The following is a 16,284-nucleotide window of genomic DNA, read 5'->3' on the forward strand; positions in this document are numbered from 1 at the left end:
ACAGCAGATCTGGGTCTTTGTAGTCTTCTTGCCATTTACTGTTATCTGTCGTAGGGGAGCAGTAATAAACCTCCCCCCAAATCAGAATTTGTTCTCTTACAGAAAGTAATAGACTAAAAATAAGTTAATGAACAGATCATCTGAAGCTGTACATTTGTTACTGTTTCATCTGTTGAGATAAAGAAGGATTCTGCTTCAAAAACAGATGGTGTCTGACATGCGCGTATTTATTCCAAAAGTTACATTTTTCTGCAATTCTCAACTGCGTGCTTTCCATATACAAATAAATAGTTGTAAACATGGAAAAGAAGTAGTAGAAAACTGTAATGAAATGTAACAGCTGAAAACTAAGAAGTCAGCGCCACTGAGATGAGCTGGCTTTAGCGGTATGTATGTGCTTCATCGATCCAGTGTTTTGGCATTGGCAGTGTCACAACCAGGAATTCAGGCTGCCTTGCAAATTCTTGACCTTCATCACAATTGAGATACTGGATACGGAACAGTGAGGTTCAGCAGGTTGAGCATAAAAATAGTGACTATAGAGTCTACTATTTCAGAATATTAGCATATATCTGATAGAAAGGTGAAGAAAAAGGGGTGAATGAAACATGTACACGTTTAAGTTAGAGATACACGTAAAAGAGATCTAGATCTTAAGTATAAGGAATCTCCTTAAAGTTTAGGTCATTCAAATTCCTCCTGTTTATTTTGCAGAGAAAGCAAGCCCAGTTCTATGAAAACATTGTGAAAGTGATAAGACCAAAACCAGACTATTTTGCTGTTGGATACTACGGCCAGGGATTTCCGACATTTATAAGGGTAAGCGTCCACCTTTTTCCACAGATAATAGCAAGGTTTCTTGCTTTGGAAATTTCCCTTGGTTATGAAGAAAGTACATTATTGTATGTCGGTGTGTTATCTGCAATCTACCTCACATTGATGGTTGGGTTTTAGGTGTATAAAACAAACTTCTTTTTTTTTTCTCCCTTTCCCGTTTCTATTTTAGTAGAGAAGCTTTTTATTCAAACATATCCAATACTTCTTCAGGGTATCACTAGAAATGAAGATATACCACCCAATCCATAAATCAGGGTAATAACCAGCACCATCTGAAATGGTGACATTTTTGCCTGACAGGGGGGTGTGTTTGTATATTTTTATATATATGAGAGTATGGTAGAGAAGCCTTTTGTATGTGACCGTGCTTTCATGTGAGTCTCCTTTCCAGCATAGTCACTAAAATGAAGTTGAATATCAGAGAGGTATGTGATACCTTTAAAAGCAGTCTTTTATCATGGGTTTTCCTGAGTCACATGTCAATTTAAGACATAGGTCACTTGGTTGATGCCAGTAACATCAGTCTAGTAACATTTTAGGTTTTTTCCACTGATACCAGGATTGTTATGGAGTTGAATTAGTGGCTAAAGAAGGGTGGGATTTAACATAATCTGAACTGCATCTTTATCATGATTCTCTGGACTCTGGCACTTGGCAGTTGGTGGCATGGAAATAACTGTGCTGCTCGTATCTGTCTTAAGAGCTGAGGATTTTCAGTTTGGAAAGAGACTCTCTCCTTTGGAAGAGTTACAGCAGATTAAAGCACTTCAAGAGACAGAAGAGTAAAATGATTACTATTATTCTCAGATTATTCTCTGAGTCCAGGAGACTCAGAGAGATTTAGTCTCAGGCCAGGGGCTTGTGGTAGGTTTCCTCCTGGAAATACTCATTTGGGAGATGAGTTCCTGTTTATAACTGAGTAATTGCATGTTACCTCTCTCAGATTATGCCATAACAAATACCAGGAGCAAGCCCAAGCCTACGCTGAAGCCCGTCTCACTGGATAAATCCAGTGAGCGCTGATAAAGCTGGCTTTGTCAGGTTACTTGTGGTCAGCTGGTCTTTCATGGTCTATTAAAATGAAGTAGGGAAAGGCTTTAAAAAAATCCCCAAAAGTAAAACTTTTATTAATCAGGTGCTCGTTTGGAAGAATCCTCCTTTTCCACCAACTAACTAAAGCCCATGTGAAAAAAATTATATTCTTGAATCATCCCAAGAAGCAGCAAATGCGTGTGGCTTTTCATACACCCTGGGATGCTGGACTACAGGCGTGCTTGTACCATTCATGCCTCCTGAGAAGTACAATAAATGATCAGTTCTTTGCAGCTGAAAGGAATAAAGGAATAAAGCTGACCCCCGGCAGCTCCTGCCAGGCTCAGAGTGCATTTGCAGCATCCATTGTGTGCAGACCCTCTAACAGAAAAGGGGAGATGAGCGCTCTCCTATGTTAGCCCACTGCTTGGTCTCCAAATTACGGTTGGGCACCTCATGCCAAAGAGATTCTGAGCGTGCGGGAAGGTGGCAGGATCGTCGGTACCCCGAGCTGCCCCAAAGCTTGTGAAAGGCAGTTCAGCAAACTGGCAAAGCTGTGTGTTAGCAGCTGAGGCAAATGGTGTGCGAGCTACCGTGTGTATCAAAAGACCAACCCTAAAGAGGTGCGATGCGGAAAAACTAAGTACATGCAGAGTAACATACGTGCAATAGCTTTTATCAAGCGTCAAACAGCAAAAAATGTTTGTGGTACGTGAAGTAAAAAAGCTTTACTAAGTCTTTTGTAAAATGTTTATGAATAATTTCTTAAGTTTTACCAAGCAAAAAATATTTAGTATCCGGTAAGAAGGAGTCACTGTTAAGACTGACCAACCCATTTTTCTAGAAAATTATTAAGTTAGTATTTTATGATATTCTAATAGGGAAGACTGGATTATCAGGAATCGTCAAAACGATGAACGTACAATGAAGTCACTGATAACTTTGCAAAAGGGATCGTAGCTGTCAGTCGACATGAGATTTTCTCACGCGTACAGTCACTCTCAACAGAGTGCACGTTATCCTCTAGAAATATCGTGACTATCCGGTGATGTAGAGCTGCTAACCGGAGAGGGGCTGCCCTGGGATCTGAAGGGGCACGGCGAGCCATCCTGACCGAGCGCACGGGGCGGTTTGTCTCAGCCCCTGAACCAGCCGCGGGTTGACGTGCAGAAAATGCAGAGAGCACGAGGCGGTTGTCCTGTGGAAGTTCTGTGTTAAACCGAGTAGTCGAAGGGATGCAGTGCAGAATAGTGTTAATCTGCTATATTAATGTTGAAGTGCTTTTCTCTTCACAACTGAATGGGGGGTTTTGTCAGTGCAGGAAAACACCATGCTTTACAAAAGCCTTGTGGATTGGTCAGTTTGTAATAAATGAGTGATTAAAAGCTCTGAAAAATAAGCTATTAAGTGCCTTGTTGATTGAGAAAATCCTCAATACCAGCTTTTTCTTCTGTTGCATTTTTTCTTGTGAATTACAGGTATATATACACTTCTTAGGCATCTGCCCTTTTTTCTTTCTTTTCTTCCACCCAAATAGAGAGTATTCTTTCATCTACTGTGCATTTCAAAAGGCACCATTGCAGAACTAAACCCAACTGGGCAGATGTAAACTAGTCCAGTTTTCTACCCCTAGTCATAACACCCTTTTTTCCAACAAGTGCTGTATGATTTTTTCACCAAGTGTTCATTCTGAGATGAGTAATGAGGTTAAGCATATTCAGATGCAAGTGTAACATTCATATCGAAATTCACTTTAATATATTTTATCAGTTAAAAATATGCAAGCCATCTTTCACCTTTTTCTTAGAATTTAATATGCTTGTTCAGTCTATAAATGGACTGTATAAAATATATCTTAATTTTCTTTAATATGAAGAGAAGAAAACAATATTTAGAAAGACAATATACTTAATTTAAAAGTTATGCTGTGTGCAGACAACTGTATAATGGCAAAAATCTAATAGACTAATGTGGTCTGGGGTGTATCAGTCTTTCTAAAACAGTCAGTGGCTTTGGACCCTCCTCCTAACATTGGCTTCATTTTCTGTTTATACTTTTCTCTGCTATTCTTGCTTGCTCACGTCAATACCTTTTAATAAATGTCAGTTTATAAAAAGCCTAATTCTGTTTATTTACATCCGTTCCACCATTAGCTGTGGAAGATGAATGAGAGGAATTACAGAGGGAGATCTTGGATTTGATAGAGGACATAATTTGTCTTAATACATTTTCAGTGGGCATCTATTTTATAGATCCTTGAAATCATGTGTTTGGATCCCATTGAATTTAATGTGGTTTATACATAGGCCTAAAGGTAAGCGCATGCTTAGTGATTTCAGTACTGAATTGGAGGTAAGGAAATCCATTTGTGCTTTATTGAATTGGCATAAAATATTTGTAAACTATTGATTATATCATAGCGTGAGGAATGTAAAATTTCTTACTTAACAGCATGGGAGTCAATGCTTCTGAGATCCCAGTTCATTACTGAGGATACCGGTATTAGGATTTCACCTCTTAATTTGTTTCCAGAACAAAGTCTTCATTTACCGGGGAAAGGAGTATGAACGCCGCGAAGACTTCGAAGCGAGGTTATTGACTCAGTTTCCGAACGCGGAAAAAATGAAGACAACATCTCCACCAGGCGATGACATTAAAAACTCCTCCGGCCAGTGTATCCTTAGGTGGTACAGCGGCTCCTGCAGCCGCACAGGTGGAGGATTTCTGGCCAACACGAGCAGGAGACTGTTGCGCTTCTGCCTTTATGGGTGTAATACATTAATTTTGTTGTTCTGTCCTTTCTTTGCATTCCCGTTGAGCTGCCTGTTCTGCGTGATTGAAATTTGCTTTTCAGTTCTTAACCCCTGAATTCAGATATTCAGTGCTTTACTGTAAAGCCAAAACTGGATCTACCATCTAAATTTCACAGGCCGGTGTCAGAACAAATCGTGAGGTGAGTTTGGGCTGGTTTTGCAATTTTATCGCTCTCCTTTAGAACACTTAAACTAATTCTTGTTGTCATATAACAAATCTGTACACAGCCAAGGAGGGTAGTAATTGTGAGGGCATTTCATGGGTATTCTTAATATCAGCAGAGATCCCATCCAACCCACTGGAGAACGGTGATCCCATAAGCTGTTTATATTTATGCAGAAACTCTTTTTCTAGGACTGGAGTTTAGCAGCAATTCCTAAACAGACTGTTTGATTTTGATTGTGCTTTTCCCTTTTTTCAGTTTCTATAGGGTGAATGAAGTCCAACGGTTTGAGTATTCACGCCCTGTTCGAAAAGGAGAGAAAAACCCAGACAATGAATTTGCGGTAAAAAAAAAAAAAAAAAAAAGAAAGAAAATAGAGTACTTTGGGGGTTTCCTTGTTTATTCCCCTCCATTTTGAGAATCTGAACCATTCATTATGTTTTGGTTGTTGAAAAATAAATCCTAGGTTTCAAAGTGATTATTTTTTATAGAAATTCAGTTAAACCAATTTATCGTGTTCTAGTTTATACCAATAGAAAAAATGGACAAAGCTGTGTTTATTTTGTTAAAAAACAGCTGTTTTGAGAAGGAAGTTTAAGGTGGCTATACCTGAAAAAATAGATGTCTCTTGCCAAAACTTGTCTTGCCATGAAGATTCCAGTCAGGCATCTAAAAAGCTTTTTGCAGTAATACCTTTTTTGTTTCTTTTCTCTCCTTTTTTTTTTTTTTTTTTCTTTAACTAAACCATATGTTTCATCTAATGGTCAGTAAAACTCCCTTTGAGCACAGCTTGTATTCATCAAAACATTTACAACAGGTTACATCAAGTTGATTGCTTTTTTTTTTTATAGACACCATTTTATTCACAGGGGTTCTAGTGGGTGCAGTTAGTAGTAAAGTAGTAGTAGTAATTAAAGTAATAAATTAATGCATCATTTCTTGAGCGTAGAACTTGGTTTTCTGTGTAGTAGCAGGCTCTAATCTAATCAATGTGCCAATAAATGCTGAGTATTTGGTTTCCTACAGCTGAGACTAGGTATTCATTCAGAGACTCTTCCAGTGCCTGTGGCTTCTTTTGGTGGCTGTTATATCAAAAATTGCTAATTTGCTAATCTACGTGGGTTTAGATGAGGGGGTAGGAGACCCTTCTTTTCTAAAAGCATAATGCTAGACTGGAGTGCTACAGTTTACAATATGTTTTGAGTGTAGATGAAAAAATGTAGGTGTATCTAAATCACTTTGAAATTACTTCTTCTGTTAGTGGAGGATGGAATAAGCAATTTTAAAAAAAGCCTCATAATAAATAAGATGCACTGCCAACATATGCCAGTTCTAACACAATCAGCTCAAGAGACATCTCTGACGTCAGTTATGAACCAAATACACACATGTGAAGGAAGAGACGTTAAATCACGCATCCTTAAATTCAAGCCAACGAGGAGGTGTTACAGCAGAGCCATTGGAGTTTACAGCTCAGATGAAATCACAGGATTGCAAATTCAGGCCAGGACAGGACCTTGGGTCCAACCCCTGCCCCGGCTCCGGGGTCAGACCCGGCTGCTCAGGGCTTTCGCCGTCGAGTCTTGAAACGTGCGAGGATGAGGATGGCACAGCCTCCCCGGGGAGCCCGTCCCTCCGCTCCTCTGCCCTCCTGGTTTTCCCTATATCAAGAGGTGGTGGTTTTGTGGAGGATGGTCCTTAAAAGCTCCCGTGGGAGAAACGACAGTCCAGTAAAACCAGTGGATCTTTTACGTAGTGTTCTCCTTTGGCAAGAGAGCAGTTGTTCTCTACTAAATCATGTATCAGATTTAAATCGGTGCTGGTCCATCATCTGCCCAAGCAGATACTGTTTGAAATTTCCCCCGGCTTCGTCATGTCTGTCGTACTGCGGTTCCTTTTCCTGATGATAACGTTTTAAGGCTTTGCTTAAGATAAAAGCTATCAATCTGATAACGTGATGTTTATGTTATATTTGCAGAATATGTGGATTGAGAGAACCATCTATGTGACAGCGTATAAATTACCAGGGATTCTGAGGTGGTTTGAAGTCAAATCAGTTTTCATGGTAAGATCAGTTTGGCTTTATTGAGATTGCGTAAAAGAACGTGGCTTTTATACAGCCAGGGAGCATTTATATTTGTGTATGACTGTGCTTCGGTCCGGTGAACAAGCAATCAATGTGGAAATTTGCTTGCAGAGGGTGCTGATTATTGACTGAGGGTGACCCAAGTAATGCTTTTCCCCTCCTGAGAGAAGAAAATGTGGGCTGATCTTCCAGGCCTTTAGGGCAAGGTCCGGTCAAGTCCTTGAAGTACTTCTTATTTCTGGCTTTCAGCAGACGAGCCGTTACAGCCTGTGGCGTAAACCGTGTGCCTAAAATGACGGGGGACCCGCGGTGGTGTAGGGGAACCCTGCGACATCAATGCGAAACTAGTCTGAATTTTGGAAAAGAGGATTTTGGTAGTCTGGTTGTAATTTATTCAAGATATACCATAAATCGAACGCATTGTATGTGTCAGCATTTCTTCTCTACTTACCGTTTGTGCTTAAAGATTGTTTGGGGGTTTTTTCCATAGTTAGCTAAAATATACCCTAGCAACCTCATGGAGTAACTCCAAATTATGCATTTCTCTGTTCTACCATTTAGACTGTTTAGATAAGACATATCCATTAAACGCCTTTAAGATTAGATTATTCTTACACAGCTGTAATTTTTAAGTAGCAATAAAAACATTGTTACTGCACTTTTTAAATCTCTCGTGAGGCTTATTTTTAAAGAAAAAGAACAATTTGCATATGATTAATTAAAACCTTTTTCATTGCTCCATTGAGGTTATGTTGGACAGTTGTATTTAGATGAACAGAAGTAATGCAGAAAATTACTATGGTATCTATAGTAACAGAATATGAATGTGATGTTTGACAGTAATAGGCAGCTGAATAAAACACATTGAATTTTTAATGAATTTTGTATTTTCAATATTATCCTGATAGAGAAGATTGTATTTATCTTCATGATTGCAAAAAGTGTTGTTTATAAAGCCTGGCAGATCTGATGAAAGTCACTTTTCCTTACGAGTTAAGAGCACAGCCTGACAGGCTGCTTTATGCAGGCAATTTGTATACACGCACCTTTAACGCTATGCTTGTCATGGAAATGTGCATAAATCCTGGGAGAGCGCTTTCTATAAGCTTTTTGTAAGTAAGGATTATATCAGTCGCATAGCTGAAAAATGATACCAGAATGGAACTTAATAATATGTGGGAAGACGGCAACGGATAACTTTTGGCCTAGCTCTGACATAGTTACTACAAAATTGGTATTGACTTTCTTCAAGATTCCTGTCGACTAAAATGCTGGGAGCACGATCGCAAGGTTTACGTCCCTGTAATGCTAAATTTTGATTATGGATACAGATATTATTGACGCTTTACTAAACACGATGAATTAAAGTAGCTTTGCGCATTTCATATTTTATTGATGGAACTAGAATATCCTTAAAGGAAGAGGTGAGATCCTATCAAATCAGCGCGGAGAGAAAACGGAGTAATTTAATAAATGTGGTGTGTTATGTTACATAACCCATAGGAACATGCATAATTTCCTTAAATCTATTTGCTTTTGAAATTCCCTCTGATGACTTTTACCTAAACCTTTTCAATCTGTTCATTATCTGCAAGGAGTCTGTTATACGCATTCATTATTCTGTATCTGATTTGATTTAGCTGGACACAAGTTGGTGTAGGGGAAAGGTTTGCTGAGTGACTTAGAAACGGATTTTGAATTGCACTTGGTTTTAAAAAGTACAAATACTAATCTCTGTTTTCTTTTGATGTTTAATTTTTTAGTGTTGCAAATGTACCAGGAGTATGTCTTTTCTGTTTGCCCTGAATAGATTGTGTGGTGTCCAGAGTTAGCAAGCTAGTTGGAGCAAGGCTCATAATTTACGAGTATAGATATTTCTAATAAATAGCCTTCAGTAAGTTCCAAAGCACAGTTCATAGTAGTAGGATGGGAACTGCAATTCTCCATCTGCTTTTAAAAAATTAGAGGGAGGATTATGAGAGTAGTAAAAGAAAGGAGAATGAGAAAGCAAGCCATGATTGCTGATACAGAAAAGTCAAAAAAGATGTCTGTCGGCTCAATGAGTGCTAATTTCTGTAGATATTCAAGAGCTTTAAAAGCAATGGTTCATCAACAAATTATTGCATAGTTAGAAGCCCATTAATACAAATGACAGAATCCTAAATTTAGCATATGATGTTCCCAAGAGCTCTTGCCGAATCAGATGGTGAATATGGTCTTACTTTGCCAGTCCAAATTTCACTCGTAGCACATTCAGCTCTGAGCAGCAGCCGTCGTCTGCCTGTCCGAGCCTGGTCTGCTCCACAGCCGCAGCAGAAACACCAGGCTCGTTACCTGCCTTCCCCAGTAATTTCGCCAGGCAGACTTCTCAAAATGCTAATTAAAACATCCTTGATGTCATCAGATGGCAGGTGTAAGAGTAACAACTAAAGAGATCTGATTATAAGTGGTTCTCAGAAACATGGTAAGCAACTGATAGCCAGGTAGAAGTGCTTCTTTGTTTGTGTAGCATTTATGGAAATTAGGGTGTAATCAAATGTACACTTGCATTTTCCTCACAGGCCTCAATTAACCTTCCTTTTCTATTCCTACCACATCATTTTTTTAATGTAAGTAGGCTATGTCTTCCAGGGAGGACTGTCTGCACTCTGAGTTGCTGCAAGTTAGTAATCTTTAGCCCATTCACCAAATGTACATATTCTAGCAATATTGTAAATATCTTAATACTGTTTTTTCAACATGAGCAACTCTCCTTCTGAAAGACACAGTATCTGGTCGTAAATAATAGTTAGAGATCAGTCAATTAAAATAAAGCACTTTTTGTACCGTATAAGAGCTAATTCACCCCATGAAGACATCTGAGGAGCTGTCTTCACTGAAGTCCAGGCTATGCGAGAACGAGAAGGAAAATTTCTTCCTTCAGTTATTGACGTTCAGATGAAGAAAATGTGACCTTGTGGGAAAAAGTACAGCAGATAGCTTAGAAGTCATCTCTTCAACATATTAAACTCAATTTCCTTGGAAATGCACCAAAATAATCACTGCAAAAATATCTTCTTGGGTTTTGAGCTGCTTAGGATTACATTTTCCATCAGAAAATCCATGTTAAGTTATCATTTCTTTCTTACTATTACATTAAGCTGGATCTTCTTTGTACTGCTAAAACTCACCGACTCGTAATCTCTGATGTTCTCCATAATCCTCCAAAAACCTTGCGTGATTCCTGTCAGAGCCTTTCTGAATGTTGTGCTGAGATGTAATCTGTCGTACAGTGGCGAAATGCATTTAACTCTCTCCACTGATATCGATTATCCCCTATCAGTTACTGCAGTATATGGATACCAAGTATCTAAATGCCTGGAACCACCCTTTCTGTTAACTACTGGTTAAAATATCTTTTGTTCTGAAATTCCTGAAAAGTTTCCAGTCGCGGTGGTTTGGTGGACAGCCAGTTCTGTGGCAGGTTAAAAACTCTGCTCCTTCGTTAAAACTTCCTTTTGTTTCTATTTTAGGTTGAAATCAGTCCACTGGAAAACGCAATAGAAACCATGCAGCTAACAAACGATAAGATCAATAATATGGTTCAGCAGCATTTAAATGATCCGAATCTACCCATTAACCCTCTCTCGATGCTGCTTAACGGCATCGTGGATCCTGCCGTCATGGGAGGGTTCACAAACTATGAGAAGGTAACGTCAAAATTATCTGTCCTGCTTCACCTCTTTGAGCCTGGACTCTCCTGGAATGCTGCAAGGACGTGTGTGCTCGTACATAAACACTATGCGAGTCTCCCCTCCTATGTGTTTTGTAGAACATTGCTAAAAAGTTACCGGTTTTAATGTCTTTCTGATATTTCTGGGTACGTTTTTTGCCTTCCTACATTGGAAGGAAGAGTTGGTGTGTTTAGCAGCAGGAGTACTTACGTGGGGACGCGGTGGGCAATCGCTTACGAGAGTTGGACACTGGGACCGACGGCAGTCCCAGTGTGTGCTCGCTCTCGTGCGCTTGGACATCGGCGCTGAAGCAGGAATTTCTGGGAGAACTTCAGTGACCAAAGTAACCCACTGCGGTTCTCTCCTTTGCTTTCAAATGCTTGAGTTTTTAAAGGATCAGTCAAATGGTAGAGGCTTCTGAGATACGACTCAGTTGCAAGTATGTCTAAGTAATCTTAACTGCATGCTTACAACATTAGCTTTTAAAGTTATATGGGTATGATATTAACACTGGAAAACTGTAAACACGACATCTAGTATTTGTGTTTGCCAGTATTAATCATATTAAGCTAGCGTATACGAACAATATGTATTTTGTGACATAAAAGGAGAAGGTCCGTGCTGATGGACATGTTGCTGTATCCGTCCATTTGTGTTCTCCTGTCTTAATCTTAAAACATGGTTAAATCCTCTATCTCATTCCTAGATTTTCACTTTGTATTTCTAGCTATTACTGCTGTTTTGCAGAACTTTGGGGTCGATTCATTTATCTTTGCTGTTGGTAATTCTTCCGTGGTAGAAGGTGTTGATTCATTGTCTGAAGTAATGGCTCATTTCTCTCTCTTCACTAGGCTTTTTTTAATGAAAAATATATGCACGAGCATCCAGAAGATCATGACAAGATTGAAAAACTAAAGGACCTGATTGCTTGGCAGGTAAAAGATTTTAAGTCAGGTTGGTCAGGGCCAACTGCTGTACAAAGGCAGTTTAGTGTCACTTCTGAGAAGATTCAGACATTAAACCGTTCACCCTGTGTACGCTTCTTTGCCATTTAAAACTGTCTTGGAACTTGAGCTAAAGTTCATCTTTTCAAATCTGACATCATTTGTCATTTGATAAACCTGCAAGGAACAAACATGATGAACCTCTTTTTTTTCTTTTTTCTTTTTTTTTTTTTTTAACCGTAATACAGCAAAAATATCCCACCTATATCAAGTGAGAAAATATTTTATAATAATACTTATTGGTATTACTGGCAATTTAGTTTTGCATTTTAATTTTCTAAGGCTGATTTCAGAAATTTTTCTCAGACAGTAAGATGAAATGCCTAACCCTGAATCCCTCCTCCCGCTTGCATCCACTGGGACAGGATTTCTTCACATGTTCACTTCTTTCTTCAAACAATGTATTTTCCATTTATTAAACTTTCTATGTATACCTACAGTACCTGTTAGCACAGAATATTAAATGTGAGAGTTGCAAAAATAACTTGCATGCAAAATATTTAGTAAATTCATCTAGACGTTGTGAAACCCTTGCTTCATTTGCTATATAACTTAAGATGTACAAAACCATTACTGATTCATAAATCATATGAATTTACGTGGTGTTTTTATGATGACGTGTTAAAGCAGAAATCATTTAAATGTAAGATCACACAGGTTATATTTCTTGAACTGGGAATGGAACCCAGGTTTCCAGCCCTGTGCCTGAAACAAAGCAGGAGCCCTCTTGCATGAAGAACTGCATTTACGTGTACCAAAGGATATTTTTCAGAACAAACAAGAAACAATTCCAATTTTGTTCCATAGTCATATACCAGCCATTTTCCAGTGGTCTCAAGGTAATTTTATGATAACTAAAAAAACCACCAATATGATTGGAAGCTTTTTTCCCCACAGAAGAAAGTACATCATTGCCTTTTTATATTCAATTTTGTCTTTATAATAAAGGGAATAATTTACATTTCTATAGGTTTCAACCTCAGAGGTAGCAGAACCAAAGATACAGAATTCAAAAAAAAAAAAAAAAAAAAAAAAAGAAAATCCTCTGAAGACCATAAAGCTATCACTGAATAAAAAACCTTTTGGTCTGCAAAAAAAATTTATGTATTTATTTATTTATTTTCTTGTAAACTTTTACAGAATATTAGGTTTTAGGAGCTTTAAGTTTTACAGAGGAAAATAATTTGATCCCAGAAGACTAACTTCATGTCAGCTCTCTGTCTTTGCCTCTGATAGCGATACTTCAAATTAATTACAAACACCCTTTTCCTCAGCAAAGATTCACTTTGGTAGCATTTGATTATTAAAATAATATTACTGTTTGAAAATATGTATGGCAGCTAATCACATTGTATTTTAATTATTCAGTGGTTTGAAATACAGAATTTCCCATCAGTATTGTAGTTCCAATACAGTAGGAACCAGAAAAATAGAGAAAAGAGATCAAAACCTGGTTTTATATCTGAAAATTCTTTTCACTAAAAGGGCTGGCCATTTCACGGTGGCAGTCGGGGCTTATAAACTACCTGAGACGTTTCATATACATTTAGCGTATCCTAAGACTTTGAACCTCCTCTCCAGTTCTTTCAGTTTGCAGAACAGAGGCAGCGTAAGTAGACGGGAGCGGGGTGGGAGCTGTCGGCTGGTGTCAGGAGAGGGACTCGGGACGGAAACTTTCCCAAGTCAGGCAGTGGTCTGAATTCATCACGGACTTGACAGTGATTGAAAGCAAAAATGAGGTTTCATTTTTCAGTAATGTGGGGCTTGGAGGTCTGTAATCACACGGAGGTTTTCTTTATGCTGTATAAATCAGTCTGGGTATATGAAATAGGAGCCTGACAATCATATTATCAGCTGACTAGTTAAATTTAAATTTTTTTCTATCCCCTTACCTGTTTCTCCATTGTGCTATGGAATTCACGCTCTTCAGGATATTATCCTTTTATAATTCCTGTGAACTCTTAAGTATACGTTTTTTTCTGTTTATTATTTTTTCAGATAAATATTAGTAAAGCAGTGTTCGGTTTTGTCCATCTTAGTGATTTTCCAACTGAGAAAAAAATGTTTCCAGGCAACTACATCATTTCAAGCTGATCTTTTATTTTAACATGAAGATAATGAAATGATTGATTGAAATTACGGTAATGAAATGAATGATCGATGATGTTAGTCACTCTGCATTTAGTTAATGTATTTACAGCATGCCAAAACTAGTATGTCACATAAAAATCTTGTGCTACTTCTACATAGCTGAAAGAATTGTAGCATACCAAACTAAGTTTTTACAGTCGTATTTTATGATACCATTATCATGAAAGATTATCTTTTAAGATTTAAGATTAATTTTAATAATTCAAATCTATGTGGCTTTTTCACTCTTTTCAGCCAAGCAGATCAAGATCTTTAAAAAAAAAAAAAAAAAAAAAAAAAACAACCTAAAAATCAGGGAATAATTTAAGTTGCAGTGGAACTTTATAAAATCGAGAAAGATTAGAGTTCTGAAGTAAGCACTATCTTGAGGTGGTTTCCTCTCTCATTCAGCTCATTTGTTTCTAGCTCAGCTCCTTACATTACTTTTATTTTTTCATTCACCCCTCCAAAGGTGAGGACGCCCTGTAGGGTCTTTTGAAATAGAGCCGTAAGCAAACCCACCCAATGCTCCAGAGCCAAATGAATTGGTAATATCGTGAATGTGGCAAAAATCTGCCTCTCTCGCCGCATCTGACAAAGACTCGTATAGGTTTAAAATTCAGTGTCGCTCGTCACCAGATTTCCCTGTTTCAATGCCTGGAAAGGAGACGTAGGAAGAGTTTTGAAGTTAGTAGAAGAAGGTAAAACATTCCGATGGTACCTGCTTTCTGTACGTGATAAATGTTTAAAGGATTAAGTGGTCTTGGACAGGGAGACCAAATATCCTGACTCTGAAATCTCACAGAAGTTCTGTAGCAAAGCCACGGGAAGTTTATTAAATTCAGCTTCTGTTAAGGAATACCAAGCCGCCGCCTTCTGTGGTTTCTGGTCGTCTTTCATTCCCGTCTAGCTGGTGCCTCCTCTTGCCTGTTCCTCCAGCTCTTGACTCGACAGTTCTTGTACCCGGAGGCCACCAGCCTTTAGGTGCTCACCTTCTCCCAACCCAACCCAGCAGACCTGGCCATCAGCCTTCCTATTATTTTGCTTCTCCAAGTGCCCAAAGCTCTCCACGGCCGGTTGCACACACCTGGTGTACACCAACAGTGGAACCCTCCTTAGCGCCTTCCGTTTGGGGCACAGAAGGAAGCACCTACATTTTTTTCCTGACGGGGACTTTTCCCTACAAAAAGATGTAATTTCCTTCCTATTGCTTGATTTTCTAGATTGGAGATGGCTAATCCCTAGGACAGGCTCATTAGTGCATTTTCTGCTTGTAAAAATTATCTCAAGAGCTGAAGCTTCAGACCCCACGTGTACTTCATCTTGGTAATTCGATTTTTTTAAAAGAATCCATTTAAAAAGTCAGCAGGTTCTTTTAAATAGATGAGCCAAGTGACCACTTAGCCCTGCAAAATGGGAGGGTCACAGTGTGGCCTGATAATTATGAAAATTTGGAAATTCATTTACTTGTTCAGAGCAGGAAAGTCTTCTGATTTTAATGTTTAATTTTTGTAGCGTGCAAATCCATATGACTATAAATAGATGTGGCTACAGTAAAAAAAATGGTCATTCTTACTCCTCTTTGTAGCCTTTAGGAAAAGAAGCTGTGCCCATTTAAATAGTGCCAAATCACAGAGAATCGTCTTGATAAGATTTCTTGAGTTTGTTCATCTGTAATTCATCTGTGTATTTATTATTCTCCTTACTAATAAAGCTACTCCTTCTGATTGCTGCTCAGTCTTATTAGAAAAATCTGGGTTTAATCAGTATTATGATTTAATTATAAATTATTAAGAAGAAGCCTCTTAGCTTGATTGCTGCAGAGAATATCTAAGTTAGAATCAGAGCACTGTGTAGGCTGAAACGGACCTGGAAGAGGAAATATTTTTCCTAAGCTGGAGGTAGAAAACTCTAATAGTGTGTCTGGATAGCTGTGGGAATGAAAATGTCTCTCTTAAAACATTTTAAAAGGTCAGCTACACCTCCACACGATGAACTAATTATATAATCCTGTGTTGGCATGGATATCTTGTGACAGAAGCCTTGAAGATAAATGATTATTTTCAATTACAGAAGAGAATTAATCTAATTTTTTCTCTTCTGTTTTGTTCCCAAAGAAAATAAAACTATTTTTCTAGGGAGAAATGTATAGTATATAAAACTATATGTTTTATTAATAAATACTGCTCTGCTGTATATACATGTCCAAGGATGTAGCTCATTTGCAGTTTTAGAACTAGCATTTATTTTAGAAGACATCCAAGTATTTTCTCCTTCAAGGTTTTATTCTCATGAAACTGGGAAAGGACTGATACTAATAACCCAGCATGAGAGTCATCATTCATCAGTTTGCCATTTTAAAGTACAGCGTGTATGGGGGCCTGTGAATATAACATCACAGGAATATTTGTGCTATCTGATAAATTCATCTCTGCCTCCAGCATATGATTACTGGACAGAACTATGGGTGTATTCATTTTAAAGGACTTTGGTTAACAGAGAAAA

At 38.2% G+C, this 16,284-nt stretch overlaps 1 protein-coding gene across 3 annotated transcripts in view; it reads left to right on the top strand.

The window, feature by feature from the left end:
- The window catches only part of DOCK1 (dedicator of cytokinesis 1), a 315,989-nt gene that overhangs the window by 270,161 nt on the left and 29,544 nt on the right, over positions 1-16,284 (top strand). For all 3 annotated transcript variants that reach the window (XM_049809511.1, XM_049809513.1, XM_049809514.1), the window contains exons 40-46: positions 715-819; positions 4,402-4,543; positions 4,744-4,822; positions 5,105-5,189; positions 6,825-6,911; positions 10,445-10,621; positions 11,497-11,580. In XM_049809511.1, the coding sequence (XP_049665468.1) occupies positions 715-819; positions 4,402-4,543; positions 4,744-4,822; positions 5,105-5,189; positions 6,825-6,911; positions 10,445-10,621; positions 11,497-11,580 (759 nt within the window). The remainder of the gene's footprint in view (positions 1-714; positions 820-4,401; positions 4,544-4,743; positions 4,823-5,104; positions 5,190-6,824; positions 6,912-10,444; positions 10,622-11,496; positions 11,581-16,284) is intronic.

This window comes from Accipiter gentilis, chromosome 9, assembly GCF_929443795.1.
Source record: "Accipiter gentilis chromosome 9, bAccGen1.1, whole genome shotgun sequence".
NCBI classification, from domain to species: Eukaryota; Metazoa; Chordata; class Aves; order Accipitriformes; family Accipitridae; genus Astur; species Astur gentilis.